Source organism: Archocentrus centrarchus, chromosome 5 (assembly GCF_007364275.1).
Source record: "Archocentrus centrarchus isolate MPI-CPG fArcCen1 chromosome 5, fArcCen1, whole genome shotgun sequence".
In the NCBI taxonomy this organism is placed as follows: domain Eukaryota; kingdom Metazoa; phylum Chordata; class Actinopteri; order Cichliformes; family Cichlidae; genus Archocentrus; species Archocentrus centrarchus.
Window position 1 is genome coordinate 11,689,361 of NC_044350.1, and position 23,440 is coordinate 11,712,800.

Below are 23,440 nucleotides of genomic sequence, written 5' to 3' on the forward strand. Positions count from 1 at the left end.
TTTTTTAGTGTAAGATAATAGGCATCTGTTTGTATTTTTGTCAGGAAAGCCCAGGAAGAAATGATCTCAGAGCTTCGGCAGCAAAAGTTTTATTTGGAGTCTCAGGCAGGCAAGCTTGAGGCCCAAAATGCCAAACTAGAGGAGCACCTGGAGAAGATGAGTCAGCAGGAGCAAACCAAGAGAACCCGGCTGCTGGAGCTGGAAAGCAGGCTGCGGGAGGTGAGGCAGCCGGATACAGAGAGACAGTGCAAAATCTGTTCAAGCTCAAGATTGAGTAATTCATGTTAACTGGCACATGGTATGGCCTTACCATCCACAAAAGGGATTAGGGCAGCTGATCAGTAAGCGAGCTCAGATGCCTTTCAGATAAACAGCTAATTAAACACAGCACTCTTTGGCACTCTTTACAAAATTCCTTTATCACTGGAGCTGTGCAGTTTATTGGCTGACAATAGAGAAAATCCTAAAACCATAAGAAAATGAAGCAGGTTGAGAGCATTTTGCATGGACACTTTACCCTTAACCTGGAAGACTGTTTAATAAGTGCTTGCAAGCATTAAACTCATGTTAGGTTTTTAATTTTTTTTTTTTTTTAAAGTACATAATGTTTCTTGGTCACTTTGAGAAATGCACCCCTAATTTCATGATGTCTTTATGAACCCAGTGCAAACTTGCTCTATAAAAAGAAGTTCTGACAGAACTGAGAGGAACACAATGCCCCTCCTTTCTTCTGAAAGCGCTCACCCCCTGGTGTGCTGTCTGTCGTCGTTCCTGGTCGACAGCCTGCTGACTGGATGTCATATTCTACCTCCACACGGTCTTCCCTACTGAGACATGATACACAGATTGGCACTAATTGTTGGCCTCTCTGCACTCTCGCTTAAACGCATACACACTGTCCTCATACACACAAATATGTACTTCAGTCGTGATCGGCCGTTCCATCTGTGAAACACTTATGAAACAGCTAAATGAACTCTTGTGTAATTTTTTTTTTTAGTAGACTACATTTCAGTATCTGCTAGTAGGAAGTACATATCCTGGGATTAATTAAAATTGTATATTTATTCCAGCAGTGTTTCTTTATTAGAGTCCTGCTTTCCAAAATGTGGTATGTGTGATACTTTAGGTTAAAATAATACAGAAAAATGATATTCATAAACAATGTGTTAGTGGTCTGATTTGCTATAATATCAACTCGGTATTCACCTTAACCCTCTCTGTCTTGTAGATGGGTCTAGAACATGAAGAAGAGAAACTGGAGATCAAGAGACAGGTGTCAGAGCTGACCCTGTCCCTGCAGGAGCGTGAGTCCCAAATCAGCAGCCTACAGGCTGCACGTCTTGCCTTGGAGAGTCAGCTGCAGCAAGCTAAGACTGAGCTGGAAGAGACAACTGCTGAGGCGGAGGAGGAGATCACTGCCCTCAGGGTACGACAAACAAGTGCAAGCACGCATGTATGCAATCATAGTCACCCAAAGTAAGGCAGATGCTCACTGTTTGCTATATTTGGATCTAAGTCTGTATTATTAAAAAAGTAACAGATTTTTACAGTGCCTCTTAGAAACAATGCTGTTAGTATTGGCAGAATTCTTCATTATTATACATTATGCATACTCAGATTTGGTTGAATTTTTCCTCATTTGCTCTTCTTCCTTCCAGAACCACAGAGACGATATTCAGCGAAAGTTTGATGCCTTAAGAGACAGTTGTTCAGTAAGTGATTCCACAGCCTTTTGTCTCTACTTTCAGCAGCAGGTGATACAACTGTACAAATGTTTCACAACAATTTTGAATGTATAGTGATTTATGTGTAGCTTTAAAAGATTGTTCTAATATAGCAATGTAGTCTACTGAATCAAGTCTTTGGCAGCAAAATGCAGCTTGCTGTGACAGAGCACTCTGTTAGCATTTTACTGGGGAATTGTTTGTTTTGTTTTTATAAATGGTCATTACATTTGCTGTCACAAAGACAAAAATCTTTTTGATGCACAGCCAACACATTACTTCAGTTACCTGTGTGAGAAATACTGAGACTTATCATTTTAATTCAACTGTTAGGTTCCAATTTGGTGCAATTCTTTTTACAAAGTTCCTGTGAAAGTAAGATGAACATGTTTATGTTCATATATAATTTTCAGCAAATCATCTTCTTTATCTTGGGGTTAAAATAGAGAAGAATTCTTATTATTCAAAGGCAAAGTGAAACAACAGTTTTGTGGCTCTGAGATTTGCAAATCATTGTATTCTGTTTTTAATTTATGTTTTACAGTGTCACAACGTTTTTTTGGATTTGGGGTTGCACTTTAACAGTTAGAACCATTACAATACAGCCAGCTTTTGTGCATGAAACCTTAAAATATCTGCTCATTTCCACATGTGAACATCTGCTTTTTTGTGCCTCCTCAGGTGATCACTGACCTAGAGGAACAGCTGACACAGCTTAGCCAGGAGAACGCTGAGTTGAACCGCCAGAACTTCTACCTGTCCAAACAGCTTGATGAAGCATCAGACGAGAGGGAGGATCGGCTACAACTCAGCCAGGAAGTGGACCGCCTGAGGAGGGAGGTGGCTGACCGAGAGATGCACCTCAACAACCAGAAACAGGTAACAAAATCCCTTTTTCAGACATGGGATATGCAAAATTGCTGGCTTCAAAAATTTGTTCAGTGTCGCTTTGTTATGCAGACATGAATCATTTTTATGTTAATGTGCCGGGCTTCACTGATTGAATGAACCTGTTTAATGCACTTACAGGTGAGATTTGACAGTGACATATACCAAGTGACGCCTCATATATTAGATCAGATTTTTCTGAACAAGGCTGTTCTATTTTTATACTTACTTTAATAACTAGAGGGGTTATATCCTAGTAGTTATGGGAACACTTCCATAAACATTACAACACGGCACTGGTAAAAAGATCAGACAATATTAAACTAGCTTATAAACTGTCTGTGTCTGAGTCTGTGTGGCTCAGCTGTTTGAAGCAGTGTACACACTGTAATTTGCTGTACGATCTTGTCACCGTGTTTTTTTATAAGTCATTAATGAAGTTACCACTGTTGCACCATGTCATGGATGGTTTCTGCTGCTGTCCAGTGCCTCTGACCACTAAATGCATATAGTCAGTGTCTTCTGTCACCTGTGTGCTGTTCACATATAGTGCTGACACCATCTGATATCATCAGATTAATAAAAAGGAGCGTATTCCTGAGAGACTAAACCTAAATTCAAAGATTAGCTGCTTACCAGGTCAGTAGATTCACTGGAAAGATACATTAATTGCTCAGATATTGTCAGCAATATATTTTCAGATTTAAAAAATATAAAAATAAAATAAAGTAACTATTTAGAATACTTTTATTTTAACCCAGTTTATTTGTAATTTTTGCCTCAAATATTCATGCTCACGGCCAAAGAAAGTATTATACATCATAAATCATTGTATCATAATACTTGTATCATGTGCTGTCAGTGAAAATGCATAGAGACAACAATCACGTGGTATTGCCAAACGCTGGGAAAGATGTTCTCTTCAGTCTGTTATTTCATTTATGCTCTCAGAACATTGAGACACTGAAGACCACATGCAGCATGTTGGAGGAGCAGGTGGTGGAGCTGGAGTCCCTAAACGATGAGTTGCTGGAGAAGGAGAGGCAGTGGGAGGCTTGGAGAGCAGCTCTGGAGGATGAAAAAAGCCAAGCCGAGAGACGTGCCAGAGACCTGCAAAGACTGCTGGACAATGAGAAGCAGAACAGGTAACATTCCCAAATTTATACGTACACTCATTACATAGAAAGTGACTGTTGTTTGCCAGCTCCATTTATAAATAAAGTATTTAACCATCAGTAACATTTGTTATTGTGGTGTTCAAAGGCTGCGTGCAGACCAGCGCAGCACTGAGTCCCGCCAGGCAGTAGAACTGGCAGTCAAAGAGCATAAAGCCGAGATCCTGGCCCTGCAACAGGCTTTGAAGGAGCAAAGACTGAAGGCCGAAAGTCTGTCTGATACTGTGAGTCTGTCATCCATGAACTAACTTTAACCCCAGCTTCAGTCTTTCAAATATATGGCCAGACTTGTAGCTAGAATGAATTAGAGAATAACACACACTCACATGTTCTCACAGCTCAATGATCTGGAGAAGAAACATGCCATGCTGGAGATGAATGCCCGCAGCTTACAGCAGAAATTGGAGACTGAGAGAGAACTGAAACAAAGGCTGATGGAAGAGGTAGAAAGTGAAATTCAACTAACCTGCATGATATTTGTACACATATTCAAGAGATTTAGATTACTTGGTGTTATGTTATAACTATTACTCAATTACTGCTGTTAGCCAATTATACCAGAAATATCTGTGTGCTGGTGTCCATGCAGCAAGCAAAACTCCAGCAGCAGATGGACCTCCAGAAGAGCCACATTTTCCGTTTGACCCAAGGTCTGCAGGATGCTCTGGACCAAACTGACATGCTCAAGACAGAGAGAACCGATCTGGAGTACCAGCTGGAGAATATACAGGTGCTCAGTGCAGTATTCTGCAATAAAATAAAATACTGTGGTCTCCAGGGAGGAGGAGTCCCAGCTGGATATTAAAATAGTGCCATTGATGGTGGCAGGTAACAAGGATAGAGTAATCTTAAGTCATACAATCCCAGTGGAAAATCTTTTCATAGCTGTCTTCAGAAGTATTTCCTTCTCTGAGCTTCTGTTTTCCTGCCTGCAGGCGGTATATTCCCATGAGAAGGTGAAAATGGAGGGGACCATCTCCCAGCAGACTAAACTCATTGACTTTCTTCAGGCCAAAATGGACCAACCCACTAAAAAAAAGAAGGTGTGGGGAAAATATTTACAAAATCTATGTACAAGCCATGTTAGATTAATAATCAGCTTGAAGGTAAAGCAATTGAGTACTGTTCTCTCTTTGAACAGGGTATATTTGGGCGGCGGCGGGAGGATGTGGGCACCACAACTAATGGGGCACTAGCTCCACAAGCCCAGCCGGCAGTTCCACTGCAGTACAGTGACATGAAACTGGCTTTGGAGAAGGAGCGTTCAAGGTGTGCAGAGCTGGAAGAAGCTCTGCAGAAGATGAGGATAGAGCTGCGATCCCTCAGAGAAGAGGGTAGGGACAGAAATTTTGCTTGACCAGATAGATGAGTCTGTTTTGTATCATTATAGCATTTATTGGTGTGGTGATACCTGAACTGTCAATGTAGCAAGGTTAAAAATCTCTGTCAGCTCTTAGTATGTTTTAAGTACCAACCCTGGATTGTGATCATCCAAAAAAAGGGGCAACTGTTCAAATACATGCAGTTACCCTGTAGTAAACCCTTCAGTCTTTGCAAAGAGATTCTTCTTGTATCTAATTGTTTTTCCTTCCAAACTCCTACCACCAAAAATGAAAAGCTTGCAGCTTAAGTCAGCCAAGAAAATCCTCTTCTGTACCCAGACACCTTTTCCACAGTTGGCTTAGCAGCATCTCACATGGTCCAAGTCCCATAAAGTTAAACTGAGAATATATTTGTGCTTTTTGTTGTCGTTGTTGTTGTTGTTAATCCAAACATTTTCAGTTTAAAAGCATTGTTTTATGTGCTTTTTTTTTTCTGATACAGCAGCTCATTTCAAAGCCCAGGACCATGTAGCTCCTTCCACACCAGCCCAGGCTCGCCATCAAATCCTCATGTCAGCCATTGTCAAATCCCCAGAACATCAGCCCAACCCCAGTAGCCTGCTTAACCCCTCCACCCGCTGCAAGGAGACTTCTACACCTGAAGGTTAGACACACAGACTAATAAACAAACATACAATACAACTAAATGCAGTTGAATTTGAGCCTTAGATTCCCAATTTGAAGCTGTACAGTTTTCTTACAGGAGCATTCCACCTTATGCTAATAAATGGACTCCCTGATCACTTGTCTTGTTTACGTTGTGTGTTTTTATGTGTTCTACCTTTGACCAGTTTCACAAAGCAGGATTATGAAGTGGAATAAAGTTGGATAACTGTTCTCAGAACATGTTAAGCCCAGAGCTGACTTAAAGGAACAAAAAACATTGTTTCAGTTTTCATTCACTGCATTTATCCAGCTAACTTTGTAATCCTTCTTGTCTCACAAAGCAAAGCAACAGTGGATCAGGAAGGTAGCATTGGTTTTAATCCAGGATTTCCACCATCACAAAGCTTAATTATATTTTTATGGTGTTGATCACCATGGAAACTGAACATTTGCTGCATACTGTATGTCATAACTGTGTAGCCTGCTCAGTAGATCACATCCAAAGGTGGAAACAAACCTAATAAGCTTCTGTAGAAAATTCCAAAAGGATCCAGCCATGATAAAAACTGTATTCATATTTTCCAAATTACTGATGAGGCTATGAATACAGTGATTTTTGTGAGAGAGAATGTGTTTCTTCTATATGTGGGAGTAAATGCAGAAAGTTGCTGTAGCTTTTAGTGTAGATTTACCTACAGCCTACCAGCCTAAAGCAATGATTTGTCTAAATTCATTAGAGAACAGTTAGCCTGGCTTTGTTGGATTTGCTTTGTGTTTCAGGCTCCTTACTGTCCATGTTCTTTTGGTTTCACTTAGCTATTGTTAGATAGCTCTCCTTTCTGTCTTTTTCCTGTTGCTCCTCACAGAAAAGAGGAGGGTCACATTTGAAAGTAAGTTAGCGGTCACTACAGTGTGTCTTCTCACACATATGCTCATCTGCTGCGCATGGTAAACTATGCACACACACATGCTCATTGCTATATTATACATCTGTCTTCTTGTCCACTGGTTAATTGTAGCTTGACCAAAGGCTTTTTTTTAAAATGGTCAAGTTTCCTGTGATTGTTTGGTTTCTTTTTTATTTTTTCTGTATCATTTTTGGAGTCATGATTTAGATAGCATATGGTAGGATAGGTACATGTTCACCTGAAACATTTTAATACATCCCATGCTCACTGGCATGCACAATCCAATTCTAGTCAACTACTTTAATACTTGAATTATTTTTGAATGCAGATATTGGATATAAATAAAAGCTCATTATTTGGATTGCCTCATACTGCTTTAAAGAGCTGGATCTCATTCAGTTGTTGCTGACTCTGATTAAGACTTTAAATGACTATGCATCCTTTCACTGCCTACTTATACTGCTTTATAGAGTTTGGTCGTCGCGTGAAAGAAAGAATGCACCACAACATCCCTCATCGTTTCACTGTGGGCCTCAACATGAGAGCTGCCAAGTGTGCCGTCTGCCTGGACACTGTGCATTTTGGACGGCAAGCTGCCACTTGTCTAGGTCTGTATCCTGCACTGTAGCTGGGCAGACTGAATGTGAAAATATTTCAGAGGATACATTATTGGCCAGCTTTAACAAAAATACTGGAAATAGTTATTGTAGCATCGCCATCACATGGTGGAATCAGAGTTGTCTTCCAACTGTTATGAGGCCTAGAAAATATGTGCAAGTTTGATGCATTCCCATACCAGTGCTGTAGAACAGTGACGAAGCACACATCCGATACAGAAAAACACACTTCCCTTCCTCATTTCATATGTACAGTAATACAAATGAAATGCTGATAGATAGAATTTTGATATTTTTCAAGTGATACTCCCTACAACTCTGTATTCTTGCTTTCTCAAGCATGAGTCTGACATTTAGGTCCTGCTGTAATGATGACATTGAGCGTGCTAAAGAACTTTTCACTATAAATCCAGAGAGCATTTTTCATCCCTCTATCTGTCTCATTGCAGAGTGCCACACTATTTGCCATCCCAAATGCTCACCATGTCTTCCGGCCACCTGCGGTCTGCCAGCTGAGTATGCCACTCACTTTTCAGAGGCTCTGTGCCGAGAAAAGGCAAACTCACCTGCACTGCAGGTCAAAGAGGCCAGTGGGCATGTTCGCTTGGAAGGATGGATGAAGCAGCCTAGGTAATTATATAAGTCCTTACTGCTGTCCTGAATATATGCAGTATGTTATGCACACAGCATCGACTCTAGGGTTTTTATTTGTATATTTGCTCATATAGAAATGGCAAGCGTGGCCAACAAGGCTGGGAGAGGAAATATGTGGTGCTTGATGGAACCAAAGTGTCCATCTATGATACAGAGCCCAGAGAAGGTCAGTACCTCTTTTATTTATTTTTATTTATTCAGTATTTTTCCTAAATTACTATAAAATACTGATCCAGTCTTTAAAGAGACTTTTATTCATAATTTAACTATGTAATGAATGTTGCCATGTAGATCAAGATTGTTGAATCCAGTAAAATCCCCCATTTTATTTTATTTTTTTTCCTGTAGACTCTGTAAAGGCTGAGGAAGAGTTTGAGCTCTATCTCCCTGATGGAGAGGTGACTGTCCATGGAGCTGTTGGAGCCTCTGAGCTCATCAACACTGCCAAGTCAGGTACTGGATCAATACTAGCTAATCCTGGTATACTCAATTTGTTGTAGGATTTTAAGTGTATCATCCTCTCTCCAAATTTTGATTTGGATTTACCTGTCCTGTCTAAAATTTTTAATCCCAAAATACTACAAAATGTTGATGGTTCTGCTCAGCTGTGAAATTAAGCTGCTAGCAGTGGAGTGAACTGATCCATCTTTTTATGTCTACACATAGACATCCCATATGTGCTGAAGTTGGAATCACATCCCCACACCACATGTTGGCCTGGCCAGTCCCTCTACTTCATGGCTCCTAGCTTCCCTGACAAGCAGCGCTGGGTGGCTGTACTGGAGTCTGTTGTGGCTGGTAGTCGTGGATCTAGAGACAAAGTGGATGCTGATGCTGTAAGTATTATGTTTCCTTCTTTCATGCTTCATAGGGTTCATAATTTAGGCTTACTGTAGGGTATCTGTGGTGTATCAGAAGCCCGTTGCCTCCTTTGTACAGCATGAGCTTGGTTGTTAGGCTCATTTCAATGAGCAACTTAATCCAAGGCTGGTTGTATCATTTAGTGTGAAAACTGGGTTAAATAATATTGAGTACTTCCATTAAACATCAGCCAGTGCCTTCACTTCTTCTTCTCTCCCTCCTTCTTTCTCTCTCTGCATGTTCTCAACATCCACGTCTTGTGTTTGTCATCATTGTCATGTTGTCATTGTCTTTTTTTTTTGTTTATATGACTCTGTATGTGTGTCTATCTCCATTCAACTCGGTTGTGTGAATCATACTATAGGCAGGTGTTTCTAAAAGACAGAAGAACCTGTCCCCTCTGGTTCAGGTACAGTAAGTAGCTGCACGAATGCTTGAGCTTCAGTCAACCGATTGACTGAGCATGCAGTAGCTGTACATACATATGACACTGATGCTCTATAGTGCAGTCCTAGAATCAGTTACTGAATATGGTGTGTGTATTCACACATAAACTTATATAGTGCATGGATGTGAATAGACTGCTGTGCACCATTTACTTGGTGTCCTATGCTATGTCATGCATGATTCTGCAAAGCCCGTGCACTGCTTAAGCCCCCTTCCCAGAAAACACACACACACACACACACCTTGAGCACCTTGATCTTAACTTCAGTGTGCAGCTATATGCTGTTGACACTTCTGTGTTTCTTGCAGTTTTAGAAGAAACCCTTGGAAACTGAGTAAAATTTTTCCTAAAAAGTATTTCAGCATTCCCAAAAAGTATTATTGCTGTGTTTTTAGTTGTAACACTAAATGTGCATTTGAAAGTGGAACATAGAGCTTGTGGCAGCTGATGAGATACATCACATCCATACTGTATGTACAGCATACAGTATGAATGACACAGTGTGTAAAATGACAGAAGACAATGGTTTTTGCTTTTTCAAAACATTTTGAATTAATGCCAGCAACCTTTCTCCCCCTCTTCTTTATGCCATATGCAGCATTCTTGTTTTTGTTTCCTTGTATAAAGGGATTTTTCATGTTTTTTTTCTTTTCTGTTTTGCATCTATCTCTCATTAATATTGTTATTATTATTATTATTATTATTATTTAAAACTCAGTCATGTTACTGACCTGTTGCCAACTATTTTAATATTGTTGAGGGTTTTTTTTCCTTACTAAAGCTCCACAACTATTTCAGACTTTTGTTGCTGGCATCAAATTCAAAATCCCCCCCCCCCCACAACATTTCTCAGTTTCACACTTTGATATGTTATCTTTATACTATTTTAAATTAGATGAAGGGTCGAGATGACTTCCAAATCATTCCATCCTTATTTATGTATAATTTGCACAGCCTTGCATCTTTTTTTTTTAGAGGCAGGCTGTATGTTATTGAACAGTTTTGACTTTTCTGTAACGGTCCTACAACTGCACAACTAACACTAAGATTTTGCAAGCTAGTTGAGGAGTTTTGCTCCCACTAAACCACGAGAACATTAGTGAGGTCAGGCACTAATGTTCAGCGCTAAAGCCTCAGGGCCAAAGTTGCTGGAGAAGTAGCACTGTGGTATTTGCTGAGTTTGTGCGTGATTGTTGATTTTAATGGATGAGGTGAGAGCAAAGAGCCACTCTCCACAGAACACATTTACAGTCACAGAATATATTAACTTGGAGGGTTTTATCTTGCTTATGTACCAGGATCACTTGTCAACAAAATGCAGTATGTTCTCAAATTAGAAATATAAGAATTTGTCAGTGGATAAACATAGCTCATTTTGATCTTGCGTTTCTGTTTTAAACAACATAAAATGTATTTCCTGAGCCTGAAAATTTCTGTTAGTGTTACTCGTGAGCATCTATCTAAACAGAAAAGACTTGGACAGAAGCCCGCCCTCTCTCTCTCTACCACCCTCTCTCTTTCTCTCCCTCAGGCTAGCAGTTTTGCAGTGGCCTCTTTCACTTTTTTTTTTTTTTTTTTTAGCTCATTTGGACACCAGATTTGCCTAAATTTTGAGACACATTTAATATTATGTTGCTGTTATTTTGTGGCAGCATTCTGGCTGGCATCCCTGTTGTGTTAGTTTGTCTTGCTAAAGTACCTGATCTGCAGGAAATCTTAATCTGCCTCCTCCTTCCCCTGTTCCATATTTCTCTTTCTCTCTCTTAATAGAAACTTCTGGGCAATTCGTTGCTGAAGCTGGAGGGGGACGACCGTCTAGACATCAACTGCACTCTGCCTCTCACTGACCAGGTACAAGAACTAAAACGGCACAAACACAGTCAAAAACCTAACTAGTCTGTTCGACACCACCATGCTTTTCTTCTTTTTTTTTCTTTTTTTTAAAGCTCTTGTGATCTTGTTGTCCTTTCTCTCAGATTGTGTTGGTTGGTTCTGAGGAGGGTTTGTACGCTCTGAACGTGATCAAGAACTCTTTGACACACATCCCGGGCCTGACCTCCGTCTTCCAGATCCAGATCCTGAAGGAGCTTGATAAGCTGCTGATGATCACTGGTCAGTAAATGGAGGCCATTATACTGAAGTTATTTTATTATGTTATTTTATTTTTTATATTTATCACATTAGTAAGATTTTCAATATATGCCACATAATTTATCTGCCCTTGTACACTGTTTCAGCTGGACAGTATTGTAAACATATAAAATCACATTATGGTTTCATCTTTTAGAAACTGTAATATGTACTTAGAAATAATGGCACATGAATGCACTGAAGTAAACAGAAGCTGATGTGCATATCCCATACTTGGAATGTTTAATGTGTCATTCAGGGGAGGAGAGGGCACTGTGTCTGGTAGAGATCAAGAAGGTGAAGCAGTCTTTGTCACAGTCCCATCTCCCAGCTCAGCCTGACCTCAACCCCTTCATCTTTGAGACAGTCAAAGGATGCCACCTCTTTTCCTCTGGAAAGGTGAGTCAGGTTGTGACTTACAGGGAGCAGAATCCTTCTAGACTGTGATTCAGTCAGAGTTAACAAGCTGAACATCACAGTAATTGCATTGTGTTATGGACTGTCTGATTGCAGAGTTGTTTTGTTTTTTTTACAGATTGATAATGGGATCTGTATTTGTGCTGCTATGCCTAATAAGATTACAATCCTGCGACATAATGAAGGCCTAAACAAGTTCTGCATCAGAAAGGTGAGTGAGCATTAAAAGTGAACAGCTAACAGTGGAGAGACACTGTTTTTCTAGGAAATGTAGATGCTGTGTTTTGCTTCTGGGATTAATGAGTTTTTAAAAGAGTGGCACTGTTGAACTTTTATTTGTGTTTGCAGGAGATTGAGACATCAGAGCCTTGCAGCTGTATTCACTTCACTGGCTACAGTATCATTATTGGCACCAACAAGTTCTATGAGATTGAGATGAAGCAGTATGTACTGGAAGGTACGTCACATGCAGCATTATTGTTTCTTTAATATTATTACTTGACAACCAGATGGTGCTCCAACAAAGTCAACTCAAGTGTGATTCTGTCTCTGTTGGATTCCAAGATTCATACCTGAACAAGCTGAATGATACTAATGATTTCTCTCTGCAGAGTTCTTGGATAAAAACGATGTGACGCTAGCTTCAGCTGTCTTCGCGGCATCCTCACACAGCTTCCCCATCTCTATCATCCAGGTCACCACGGCTCCACAGAAGGATGAATACCTGCTCTGTTTCCATGGTTAGACAGTTATTTGTGTGGGGAAACCCGCTCAGTAGATTGTGTATACACATCCTCAAACTAGTGGATAAACAAAAATGTAACAGTTTGTGTGAGAAATTGTATTTGACAAGCAGTTTCTTTTTTGTTGTTGTTTTTGGTTCCATATTATGTGGTAAATTTGAAGAACTATTATTTTTTTTGCAGAGTTTGGTGTGTTTGTGGATGCTTATGGCCGCAGAAGTAGAAGTGAGGACATCAAATGGAGCCGTCTGCCTCTCTCATTTGGTAAGTGTAAATCTGCATTTAGCTCACGTGGATGAGCGGCCCGGGTTCAAGTCCGACCCAGGACTCTTTGCTGTATCTGCATCCAGTTTCTTTCCTCACTTTCCTGTCTGGTGACAAAGCCCCCCAGAAAAGTTTCCTTGTTTTAATTGTTTGTTTGTTTTTCTAACCAGTTATATTTCCTTATTTCAGCCTATAGAGAGCCTTACTTATTTGTGACCTACTTCAACTCTCTGGATGTCATTGAGATTCAGGGACACGCTGCTCTTGGGTAATATTGTTCTCTGGTTTTTAAACAGTTTATCGAGTCCTCCCCACACAAGTTCTGTTACTGCCACGGGTGTTTGGCCATCGGATTTTATGTTTTATTTTTTCTCTCCTCTCTTTCCAGTCCTCACTCATATGCACATCTGGATATCCCAAACCCACGCTACCTTGGCCCGGCCATTTCCTCTGGGGCCATATACCTGGCCTCATCCTACCAGAACAAACTTCGGGTCATTTGCTGCAAGGGCAACCTCGTCCAAAGCCAAGATGGTGGAGGCGATCTGCAGCGTAACGGCTCTGGACGCAGGTAACGACACACAGATACTATTAAATACATCTGCAGCAACCTTCTATTTGCTACAATTCTCTTGAAATGAGAATTAAAGGAACATTTCACTGAAATGTGTCTTTCTGTCACTCACTGAATCACTATTATCATTTCAGTGGCCGGATTTCTAATATTGTGTGTTGGTTGATTTGATACTTATAGTATACATTTACAAATTGTTGCATGCATAGAGATAATAGATGCTCTCATTTGTCTAATACAAGGAATAAATACTAGCCCCCCCCCCCTTCCAAGTTTTAAGATAAAAGTAAAACATAAAAAATTGTGCTTGATTTATGTATTTCTCAGTGTACTTGAGCATCTCACTTGGTCATTAATTAGTTAAAATTTGACTTCCCTTATTTACCTCCTTGTTTCCAAAAATAAAAAGTTAAGATACTTTATAAAATTGATTTAAAAAAAAAAATAGAATGCAATGATTTGCAAATTATGTAAACTGTAAACTATAAAAATATTTAATTAATCTACAAATTCATGTTAAAACTCTACCACGCAACGCTTATTTAAACAAGATCCAGAAAAGCTGCTGCTTTGTTCAGATCTGACCTCATTTAAGATAGATGGAGGCAAAGTGGAATATGGCCCTGCGGTCTGACCAACCAAAGTTTGAGTTTCTTTCACTCCACATCCTCCAAGCTGTAGAGTTGAGGAACAGTCTGGCTTGTTATCAGTTCAAAAGCAAGCATCCCATGATGGTATGACTGTGCATTAGTGCACTTGGTATAGTTAAGTTGCACTGTGAAGGCACCATTACTGTTGAAAGGCATACAGGTTTCAAAGCTATATGTAAAGCTTCAATCAAGATGACCTCTTTCTCAGGGAAGCCTTGCTTATTTCAGCAAGAAGAAACCAAACCACATTCTCTCCAGAAAAAGCCTCTTGGTGCTAAACTGGGCTGCAGTCCAGACCTGCCAGTCACTGAATAACACTGGATGCATTGAATTTTTTGAGTAGGTGAAGGTCTAGATTAAGCAAGAATGAGAAAATGTCTAGCTTTCAAATCTACAATAACTGAAGAAGATGCGATGTTGGTGCGCAACATACATCTTTCTCAGGTTTTTCTTGTATGTAATTTAAAATCGGCATGTATTTGTCAAAAAAGCAACCTGATTTCTTATGTCCAATGGCTGATATGTTGTCTTTGGACCATTTCTAATTAAATATAGAATTTAGATCATTTGCAAATACTGCATGTTTTGATTTATATTTTGCATATCTTCCCAGCTATTTAGAAATAGGACTGTAGGTCAGAGACTAGGTGTATAGAGGGAGATTTCTAAGCACACTGCACTTTTCTATTCTGTGTACACTGGTGTTGATGAGTCATTGGGCCTAGCTGGCACCGTGGGGCACAGGTTGGCATCTACAGTGGTGATTGTCAAAGTTTGGCCTAAATGTTTGAACTCGTTCTAAAACAGGAGAGTAACACCATTGTTTTGTTTTTTGCAGGAGGAAGAGTTCATTTTTTATCTGTCACAGATCTTAAGAAATACCCTTTTGTTTGTTGTTCTTTATTTTACCTAAATTACATTTCAAAATGCTTTATGTCAAATGTAGAAAGGAAATTTTGAATAAAGACATCTTCCCTTTATGTCTTAAGACTGGTCTGTTACTATCTTAATGCTTACTGACAACTGTGCTTTGCAATTCAAAGCTGTATTCTACAGTAATTGTTGTCAGTTACCCAATCCACTCTTATTTAGGAAACCAAATTGAGTTTATACGTTCAGTCTGTCCTGATTACAAGTAGCAGTACTCTGTATATTAGCTTATTAAATCAGCTTGATTGTAAGTCCATCAATCTCACCACATCTTCTGAGTGACCTGAGTCCCACAGTGCCAAGCCTAAGCCCATGATCTGAAGAAAAAAAAAATAATTTCCCTTTGCTTAATGCTCCATGTCCTTTTTTTAAAAACCTTGGTTCCTCCTGACAGTCCCAACAAGCGTGGGCCTCCTTCCTACAATGAGCACATCTCTAAAAGGCTGGCAGCCAATCCTCTAGTCCACGGCGATCCAGGCACACCCCACCGTTACAGAGAGGCTCGCACAGAATTTCGGCGGGACAAGTCCCCCAGCCGTCCACTGGAGAGAGAGAAGTCTCCTGGCAGAATGCTGGAAAGCCGGATAGTGGGGTCTCCTGGCAGGGCCATGGCAGACCCCCGGTTAGAGCGCTCCCCAGGCAGGGCCATGGCCGACCCTCGCATGGACCGCTCCCCTGGCCGGATGATGGATGTTCGTAGGGAGAGGTCCCCTGGACGTTTCGAAGAGCGCCAAAGGCTTCATACTGGCTCTGGACGCACACCCATAAACCCTGTTAACAAGGTTTGTCAAAAAATTCTGTAGATGTTTTCTGTTTATTGCCTCACCTTTGCAGGTTGTACCTCGTTGCATCACACATTAATTACGTATTATATTAACTTTATTGTGTAACTGCTAGAAATAACCTGAATAATTTTGTATTTTACTAATATATTGGCAACTCTTATAGTATAGGAGACTTTGTTTTCATTCAGATGGATGATTCATTTGTCCCTGATACACTGATGGTGCTTTTGGTGTCAGTAGTAGGTTATTATGTCTTGTTTTGAGTGAAATGCTCTGATTACTGGATGGACTGCTGACAAATCTTTAAGGATAAATTTCTCCCCAGACTTTTTAATCTTACAGCATCACATGGTCCTAAATTTGTTTTAGTTTTGGTTTATAATGTGGAATTTCTTTACACTTTGATTGTACTTAACTTGGACAGACCACCTGTCATGGCTGTGGGCTCTTAGTCTAGTGTAGTTCTTAGTGTATGTTTTGACTTTCAGTCACCACACTTCAAATGAATAGTTATTTCACTGATGGTGCTTATCTGTGTATTACCCTAACTTCATTTAATCCTACAGGTGTGGGATCAGTCATCTGTTTGAGGGACAAAAGAGCCTCATACCCACTGTGGAAGGAGAAGAGAGAAGATGTAGCAGAGAACCAGTGAGAATGTTACCAACTCATGATGAAACACTGCCACACATCTGTTTTGCCTGATATCCAAACTGAAAAACCCACAGAGGAAAACAACCGTAGCTGTCAGAACGTAGCGAGAACCAGATAAACGAAGAGATGTCATTAGTATCAGGTTTGGGTTTTTTTTTTTTTTTTTAAGGTCAACAAAATGCCATATTAACAACCTGAGCAGGGTTTTTTGCAATGCATTCAGGCATGTGTTCTCTACTCTGAATAGGGATTAGTAATTAGATATAATTTCTTCTTCTAAAAAAGAAAATCTGAGCTTAGATCTCAAGTTTGGCTTGCTTCATTTAATTCCAGAAAGCATTGAGTACAATAGATAAGCACAGCCATAGCAAGTGATGCCTACATATTTAGTCATTCATGAAAAATGGTAGATTTTTACTCAAAATAGCATTAACACAAGTGGCTCCTTTCCACAATGCTGTCCACAGTCGTTACAGGTCAGGGCAAATGTGTAGCAGATCACCTATTGTAACATTGAGTACTACTTCTGGCTCCAGCCCTGTGCTCACATGGTAACACACAATCATTATTGGCTAATTACAATCATTTTCAGCTCAGTCCTCAGTCAGTAATGCTGGCTGGACTTGGCTGGAGCAGGAGTAAATTGAATCAAAATTAATCAACAATCCATCCCTGAAGAATCCACTCCGTAGAACCACACACTAAAACTGCACTACCCACAGTCCCCAGCAGCAATGGAGCAGGACCTTTCTAAACCTTCAGAACGCTATCTGACTGTAAATAGACGAGACATAATTTTATATATATTAAGAAGGAATTTCAAGGCTGGATAAGCCGTGTCTATTTTTGTTAAAGGAAAAAAAAAAAAAAAGTGACAGCGTGTCCTCTTGAATGTCCAATGAGTATTCTTTTAATGTCCAAATGTCCTTTATCAAGTGAGTGATTGTATCTCAAACAAACACGTGTATGCACTTCCATCTGTCAAAGGCAAAACCTCAGTGCTGAACTAAATGACGGGAGGGAAAAAAGAACATGTTTGAAGCTTAAAACATAGTGAGCATTTCTTTTTGTACACTGTCCCCTGTTATTGTGTATATAACCCAAAACTGTTTAAAGTGAAGATGAAAATAATCTCTTTTTTTTTTTTTTCTGCGATCCGTTTATGGCATGGATATATATATATCGAAAAAGAAACGGGGTGTTGTCTTCTGCTTCTGCCTCATTTGGGTTATATTTTTATTCTACTTTTTTTTTTTTTTTAACAACAAAGCACGTGAATGATATCTTTTAACTCTCATCTATTTGCACAGTAAATTCACACATAATTTAATAATTTTTTTAATTTTATTTTATTAAGGCATTCTTGGCAAGTTAAAACATCCAGTCCAATCAGAACAAATGCTAAAAATGTATCCACATTTATTTGGTTCACGTGGCTGAAATGGCTTTATTTCTGTACATCATGATCTGATGTATAGAAATATTTTTTTGTGGGTTTTAGCAATGTTTTTTGAATGTAAACCGATGAGATGCCAAACTATAACTTGCCCAGTTTGCCTTTCAACACTATGGCACTCACTAGGAGGATTTCTTCACTTTTAAGTCCACTATGGTTATTTTTAGATGTTAAAAAGCTTCCTGAATGTATTTAAGCCAAGAAGATACAGCTGATTTATTGGTCTCAGTGTTCAACAACAACAAAAAGAAAAAGCACCAAATGCTACAGATTGCACATGTTTACTGCTCTCTATAGTACTCTGTATAAAAGGGTTATCCATCGTATTTGATTTTATTTTTATATTATTTTAAATTTGTATTTTCATTCACATGATCCTGAATCATAATGCTGTAACGCTGGATATGATATTGATGTCTGCTAACAAATGTTTAATTAGCGTTCTCCTGTAGAGATTTTGTCACAGAGTATTAAATATTATAATCATTGCATTTCACTTCAAATGTGCCTCCTTCTGTTGGGCTTGTCTGTCTCTTTACTGCATTTTTAAACCGTTATTTTAACTGTATCTCTACATGGAGACCCATTATAAAATGATCACATCTGAAGCATTTGCCTTCTCTATTTCAAGACGGCCAGCGACATGGCCATTTGTCCCCATCCATTGTGTTGGAGAAGGTTTCATCTATTTATAGGTGTCTGATCCCAGCACTCAGCCTGCCATTCCAGTCACAGTAGCTGCAGCGGCTGCTTGATCTGAGAGGAGCTGAAGAAGAAACCTTTATTTAACAATAGCATCTGAGTCGTGGGTTAACAATCTGATTGTGTCCTCTGTGTGCACGCCATACACACTGTACTGTGAGACGACAGACGACATCTGCCCTTGCTTCGTCCACTGCGATCTATTTAACAGTAAGACGACCGAGTGCGAGGAGGCTTTCAGCGCCTCTGTTTATTTAGACCAGTCACCTCCCAACCCTCGGCTCATTCAGCTCATTTTCACGCGGTCGCTTTTCTTGACCTGAGAGCCCCGAGTGATATAGGATGACTTGCTAATGGTGCAGGGAGACACGCTGTAAGGACATGTTCAGTGTCTCTCACAGTATGTCGCACCTACAGCTGTTGACATCCATGAGCTTAGTACTACAAGCTCTGTAATGCTATCACCAGTATGAAGAAGACAAGACACCATTTGATGCTGTGCCTTCCTTCATTTCCTCTCATTAGCTCATATTTAACAAATCTTTTTTTGTGGGGTGGGGACAGAACCTTGAGTAGAGAAAATCTGACATTTTGCCTTAAATATCAGCAAGTGGATTTACTTTTTATAGAATAAATTATGTGATTCAATTATGTGATGCCATGCTGTATAGCACAGCTTTGTCTGGCCAAGGTAAGCCAGTGCCAAAGATGTGAAGAAGCATGTGAGAAAGGCTGGCGCTAACACAGACCTGACAGGGCAGTAAATTACACTTAATGAGCTGGTGATTTTCAAGCACTCTCATGCCTTTTATCAAATGGGGATAAGAAATGAGTGGCACATAGATCGGAATATCAAATTAAGGGTTTATTGGGTTTTTTGTTAGAAAGAGACTGAATTCAGTTTCCAAAGTCTAATTGCGTTAATTCACTAGGACTGCCAGCTTCATTCGCACTGGATATATACAGTATATATAGAGTTTTAATGTAAAGGGTCACAAACCTATCAGAACTACTGCAAAAGAGGCGGACAGAACTTCATAGGCTAGATGATCCTCTACTGATATAAAATATAAACCTCTGAATAACCTATTGCTATAATTAAGAATAGTAGGTCACACAGGTATATCTTCATGAGTCACATTTATTTATGATTGATCAAACTAAGTAGGCTATCCTAGCGTTCAGCTTTCACTTTGTTTTCTTAAATACAAGAACTTTTGTTTATTATGCTTCTATTAAGGGAAAACAATCTGTTTAACACAAAGAAAAAAAATTGAGTATGGACAAACTAACAGATTTCACTCTGCCTTTAGGTTTTACTATATCACTCATTCATCTGAAAGAATTGCAGTCAGTAGTTTATACAGTCAAGACAATGGTCTGTGGATGAAGGGTTGTTTAAAGTGATTAAGTGCTTTCACCTTCAGTCTCCTCTTGATATTCTAGACCAGTTATTCCACTCTCTTCGTCCAATGTCAATCAGGACTTCGCGGGGAGAGCGGAGTATGAGAGTGTGTGTGTGCACGTCTTTTGCAAGCATGCGATACTGTATATGCTGTATGAAGCATCATTTACCTGTCACTTCCTAAAGAGGCCATAGTTTATAAATATCATCCAGTGGAGCGGAGGGCTGCGGACTACAAAAGGCCACCCACAAGCTCCCCATTGTTCACTGGCATCATTGTTGGTCTGACCTCCCAGCTGATTAGCCATGGTAAGTCTATGCACTGTGTACATGTATGCGTGTGTACACGCAGTGTTTGTTGGTGCAAGGGCAGGTGTGTCTTATGGCTCTGAGGATGCTGCAATTATTTTCATGAGGAAAATAATAGGATTTCCCCTGTATAGCATTTGCAAGCACAATTTTTTTGTGTGATGAATTTCTTTTTTTATTTTATTGTTCTTAGTAGTTATTTTTGCTTTTTACACCACTTTTTCCTATGAAGATCCTGTTTATTTATATCTTCTGACATGCACTTTTACCTTTAAAAAGCATGCAGTTTCTGCTTTATCTCTCTTTTCTTTTTCCTAAAAGGCCCCCAAGAAAGCCAAGAAGAGGGCAGCAGAGGGAGCCAACTCCAATGTGTTCTCCATGTTTGAGCAGGCCCAGATCCAGGAATTCAAAGAGGTGAATGCTGCTGAAACCACGTTCCATTTCACGGATTTCCCTTTGGCTGAGAATGACAGAGAAATATTGGAAAGCGTGTATTAATATGTGAGTTAGCTCACAATGTTGAGTGCAATGATTCAGGTATTTCTGCAATAAAAAGACTGCAGAGATTAAACAGAGAGGTCTCCACTTGCTCTCTTTGTCTTTCCATTTGCATTGTTCATTGTGGCAGTATGCGCACCTGTCTGTTTTCCTGCTCACTGGCTTGACAGCAGTAAGGCTTGTGGTATGTTGGTATGAGGGACAGTGGTGCCCAGACATCCAGACTTTGTCATCAGCGATTAGGCTGCAGATGAACTGCGGGGCATGCCCAGGATGCCAGACTGAATCTGAGGGTTTGGGGGGGGGGTTATAAATACTAAACAGTGTTCATGTATAAATTTGGCCAACCAAAAATTCAAGGGGGAAAAAAAAAAATACTGAGCTGAGATTTTTCTTTGTGGGATTGTGACTCTTGATGCCTTTTTTCTGCGCTCTGATCTCAGGCCTTCACCATCATGGACCAGAACAGAGACGGCTTCATCGACAAGAACGATCTGAGGGACACTTTTGCTGCTTTAGGTATGTGGACACCAATAAAAGAAACCCTCAAAGTCTTCAGTCTACTCGGTCTGCTTGTGCCGTGCGTTCACGTTTACCATTTGGCCTGCAGGGCGTCTGAATGTGAAACAAGAAGAGATCGATGACATGCTCAAAGAAGCTCCCGGCCCGATCAACTTCACCGTCTTCCTCACCATGTTCGGTGAGAAGCTGAAAGGTAAGAACAAAACTGGCTGATCAATTAAAAACCGCACCTAAGTTATGAACTCAGCATTGATGCGAATGTGTTTCAGTGCTGTTTTAATGTGCCCAGGTGCTGATCCTGAAGAGACCATCCTCAATGCGTTTAAAGTCTTTGACCCTGAGGGTAAAGGGGTCCTGAGGAAGGACTAGTAAGTGGCCTCTCACACTTCTCATGCCACATCAGCTTGTATATGCAAATTTATTGCAAGTGAGTAAGCTGCCACTCACAGTTTATGACTCAGTGTAACTGCAGTCATTCATCCTTAGACAGCTCAGCTCCACAATGATTAAAAACCATTGTGACCTGCACATTTCATTCTCTTGTGAAAATAAGTCTTGCCATCTCTACAGTGGTGTTTTTTCCCCCCTCTTTCTTTTTTCCCTCTCCAGTGTGACACAGATGCTAACAACGCAAGCCGACAGATTCTCAGCTGAAGAGGTACATTGTGATCTCTTTTTTTTCTACACTAATTATCATCATTATAACACTTTTGAGTGTGTGGGTGAGCTGAATTAAATTTAAAATAAAAAAATTCAAGGATGAACGTCATCATGACGACCACCTGCGTCCATGTCAGGCACATTTTCATGCAAAAAAAAAAAAAAAAAACCCTCAGTGAATCATCATCACACCCTTTTGTATGCACTGAGTCATGGACTGTTTTGTATGGGGCATCGTGGCGCTAATATCTGCCTTTCTGTTGGTTAGATGGAGCAGATGTTTACTGCCTTCCCCCCGGATGTGGCTGGAAACCTGGACTACAAAAACCTGGTTCACATCATTACTCATGGAGAGGAAAAGGACCAGGAGTGAACCTTTATTTAAATGCATTCTTCAAGTAGAAAGTCAGTATGTGTACCGAGTTGTGACTTGAAACTGACCCACTGCCCATAAAGAAAATGAGGACTATTTACTCAGTTTTTATGCCAGCATTGTGCTCACAGGAGAATCCTGACAAATAGTCTTTTCAGCCCCTAGAAATGGTCAGTTTGCAGCATCAGACATCAACAGCTGTTGTACTCTTTCTACTTTATCCACAGCATAGCCCCACATTCACATGAGTCTGATTAAATTATTTTTCCTTATCATTTTGTATACTAATAACCACATGCCTGCTTTTATCATAGCCACTTGTTAGGTCTTCACTTGTCAGTCCAATAAAGATTTTTAAAGATAGCTATGAGCCTGCTTTTTCATTCCTATTTTTGAGTCCGAATGTGGGGGGAGATGGTACAGATTCAAAAGAGCCTGTATTCTGGTGAACCGTGCTTACCTGTATAGAGGATCACCTGATTACTGCCTGAGCAGACGACTTACCAGATGCTCCTTAAATTCCATGTTAGGTAGTGCATCCAAGCACTTAAGAATAGCGGGTGTGCAGTTGGTGACCCTGTAAAATCCAAAATATGTTTGCACCAGCAATTGTGTGCAAAGTAGGATGTGTGTGTTGGGTGTGTATGGAAATGTTTGGCTACTGAAACAGAGGGCTTTAGTGAGACAAAGGCCCTGTTGTTATTTTAGTGCCGTGTTGATGTAAAGAGGGTAATGCTATACTAAGGAGTCGGGGGGGGGTTGCAGGCTCACAAAAGGATGCCATCGAGTGATCCTCACCAGCATCACCTTAGCCAACTTGAGACCTTGGCAGGGGTGAGGCAGGGGGTGAAAATCCTTGATTGTTCCAGCTGAAGTGTTAAGGGCAGGGAGGAGCCAGCCTCCCTGGCACATGGGGAGTGGTGAGGGATGAGTGTATGGATCAACTTGGGTATTTCAGCTCTAGTTTTAACTGTCTCCAAGTACAGCATGTGATTGGCGAAGAGAAATGGTGCATTTCTCATTCAAATTTTAGTTTTGCCCGTTAGAAACGGATACTGACAAAGTCACAGAGAATGGTCTGCAACTCCTACCAGCTCTAAGG

The 23,440-nt window shown here is 40.2% G+C and overlaps 2 protein-coding genes across 4 annotated transcripts in view; both read left to right on the forward strand.

Moving 5' to 3' along the window:
- cita (citron rho-interacting serine/threonine kinase a) overlaps positions 1-18,372 on the forward strand; it is a 39,051-nt gene extending 20,679 nt beyond the window's left edge. For all 3 annotated transcript variants that reach the window (XM_030730232.1, XM_030730231.1, XM_030730233.1), the window contains exons 22-48: positions 45-219; positions 1,232-1,429; positions 1,662-1,715; positions 2,409-2,606; positions 3,567-3,760; positions 3,879-4,014; positions 4,129-4,233; positions 4,380-4,520; positions 4,726-4,833; positions 4,932-5,124; positions 5,615-5,776; positions 7,157-7,294; positions 7,753-7,933; positions 8,032-8,123; positions 8,306-8,410; positions 8,624-8,793; positions 11,037-11,117; positions 11,243-11,378; positions 11,656-11,795; positions 11,932-12,024; positions 12,162-12,270; positions 12,425-12,553; positions 12,740-12,820; positions 13,010-13,088; positions 13,209-13,391; positions 15,369-15,756; positions 16,326-18,372. In XM_030730232.1, the coding sequence (XP_030586092.1) occupies positions 45-219; positions 1,232-1,429; positions 1,662-1,715; positions 2,409-2,606; positions 3,567-3,760; positions 3,879-4,014; positions 4,129-4,233; positions 4,380-4,520; positions 4,726-4,833; positions 4,932-5,124; positions 5,615-5,776; positions 7,157-7,294; positions 7,753-7,933; positions 8,032-8,123; positions 8,306-8,410; positions 8,624-8,793; positions 11,037-11,117; positions 11,243-11,378; positions 11,656-11,795; positions 11,932-12,024; positions 12,162-12,270; positions 12,425-12,553; positions 12,740-12,820; positions 13,010-13,088; positions 13,209-13,391; positions 15,369-15,756; positions 16,326-16,349 (3,793 nt within the window). In that variant the 3' untranslated portion in view covers positions 16,350-18,372. The remainder of the gene's footprint in view (positions 1-44; positions 220-1,231; positions 1,430-1,661; positions 1,716-2,408; positions 2,607-3,566; positions 3,761-3,878; positions 4,015-4,128; positions 4,234-4,379; positions 4,521-4,725; positions 4,834-4,931; positions 5,125-5,614; positions 5,777-7,156; positions 7,295-7,752; positions 7,934-8,031; positions 8,124-8,305; positions 8,411-8,623; positions 8,794-11,036; positions 11,118-11,242; positions 11,379-11,655; positions 11,796-11,931; positions 12,025-12,161; positions 12,271-12,424; positions 12,554-12,739; positions 12,821-13,009; positions 13,089-13,208; positions 13,392-15,368; positions 15,757-16,325) is intronic.
- A 1,857-nt stretch (positions 18,373-20,229) lies between these two features.
- On the forward strand, positions 20,230-22,658 carry myl2a (myosin, light chain 2a, regulatory, cardiac, slow). Its single transcript, XM_030729036.1, has 7 exons — positions 20,230-20,285; positions 20,607-20,699; positions 21,227-21,302; positions 21,394-21,498; positions 21,595-21,673; positions 21,915-21,963; positions 22,234-22,658. Exons 1-7 carry the CDS (start codon positions 20,283-20,285, stop codon positions 22,336-22,338), a joined length of 510 nt encoding a protein of 169 aa, XP_030584896.1. The 5' UTR covers positions 20,230-20,282; the 3' UTR covers positions 22,339-22,658.
- Positions 22,659-23,440: the final 782 nt, after the last annotated feature.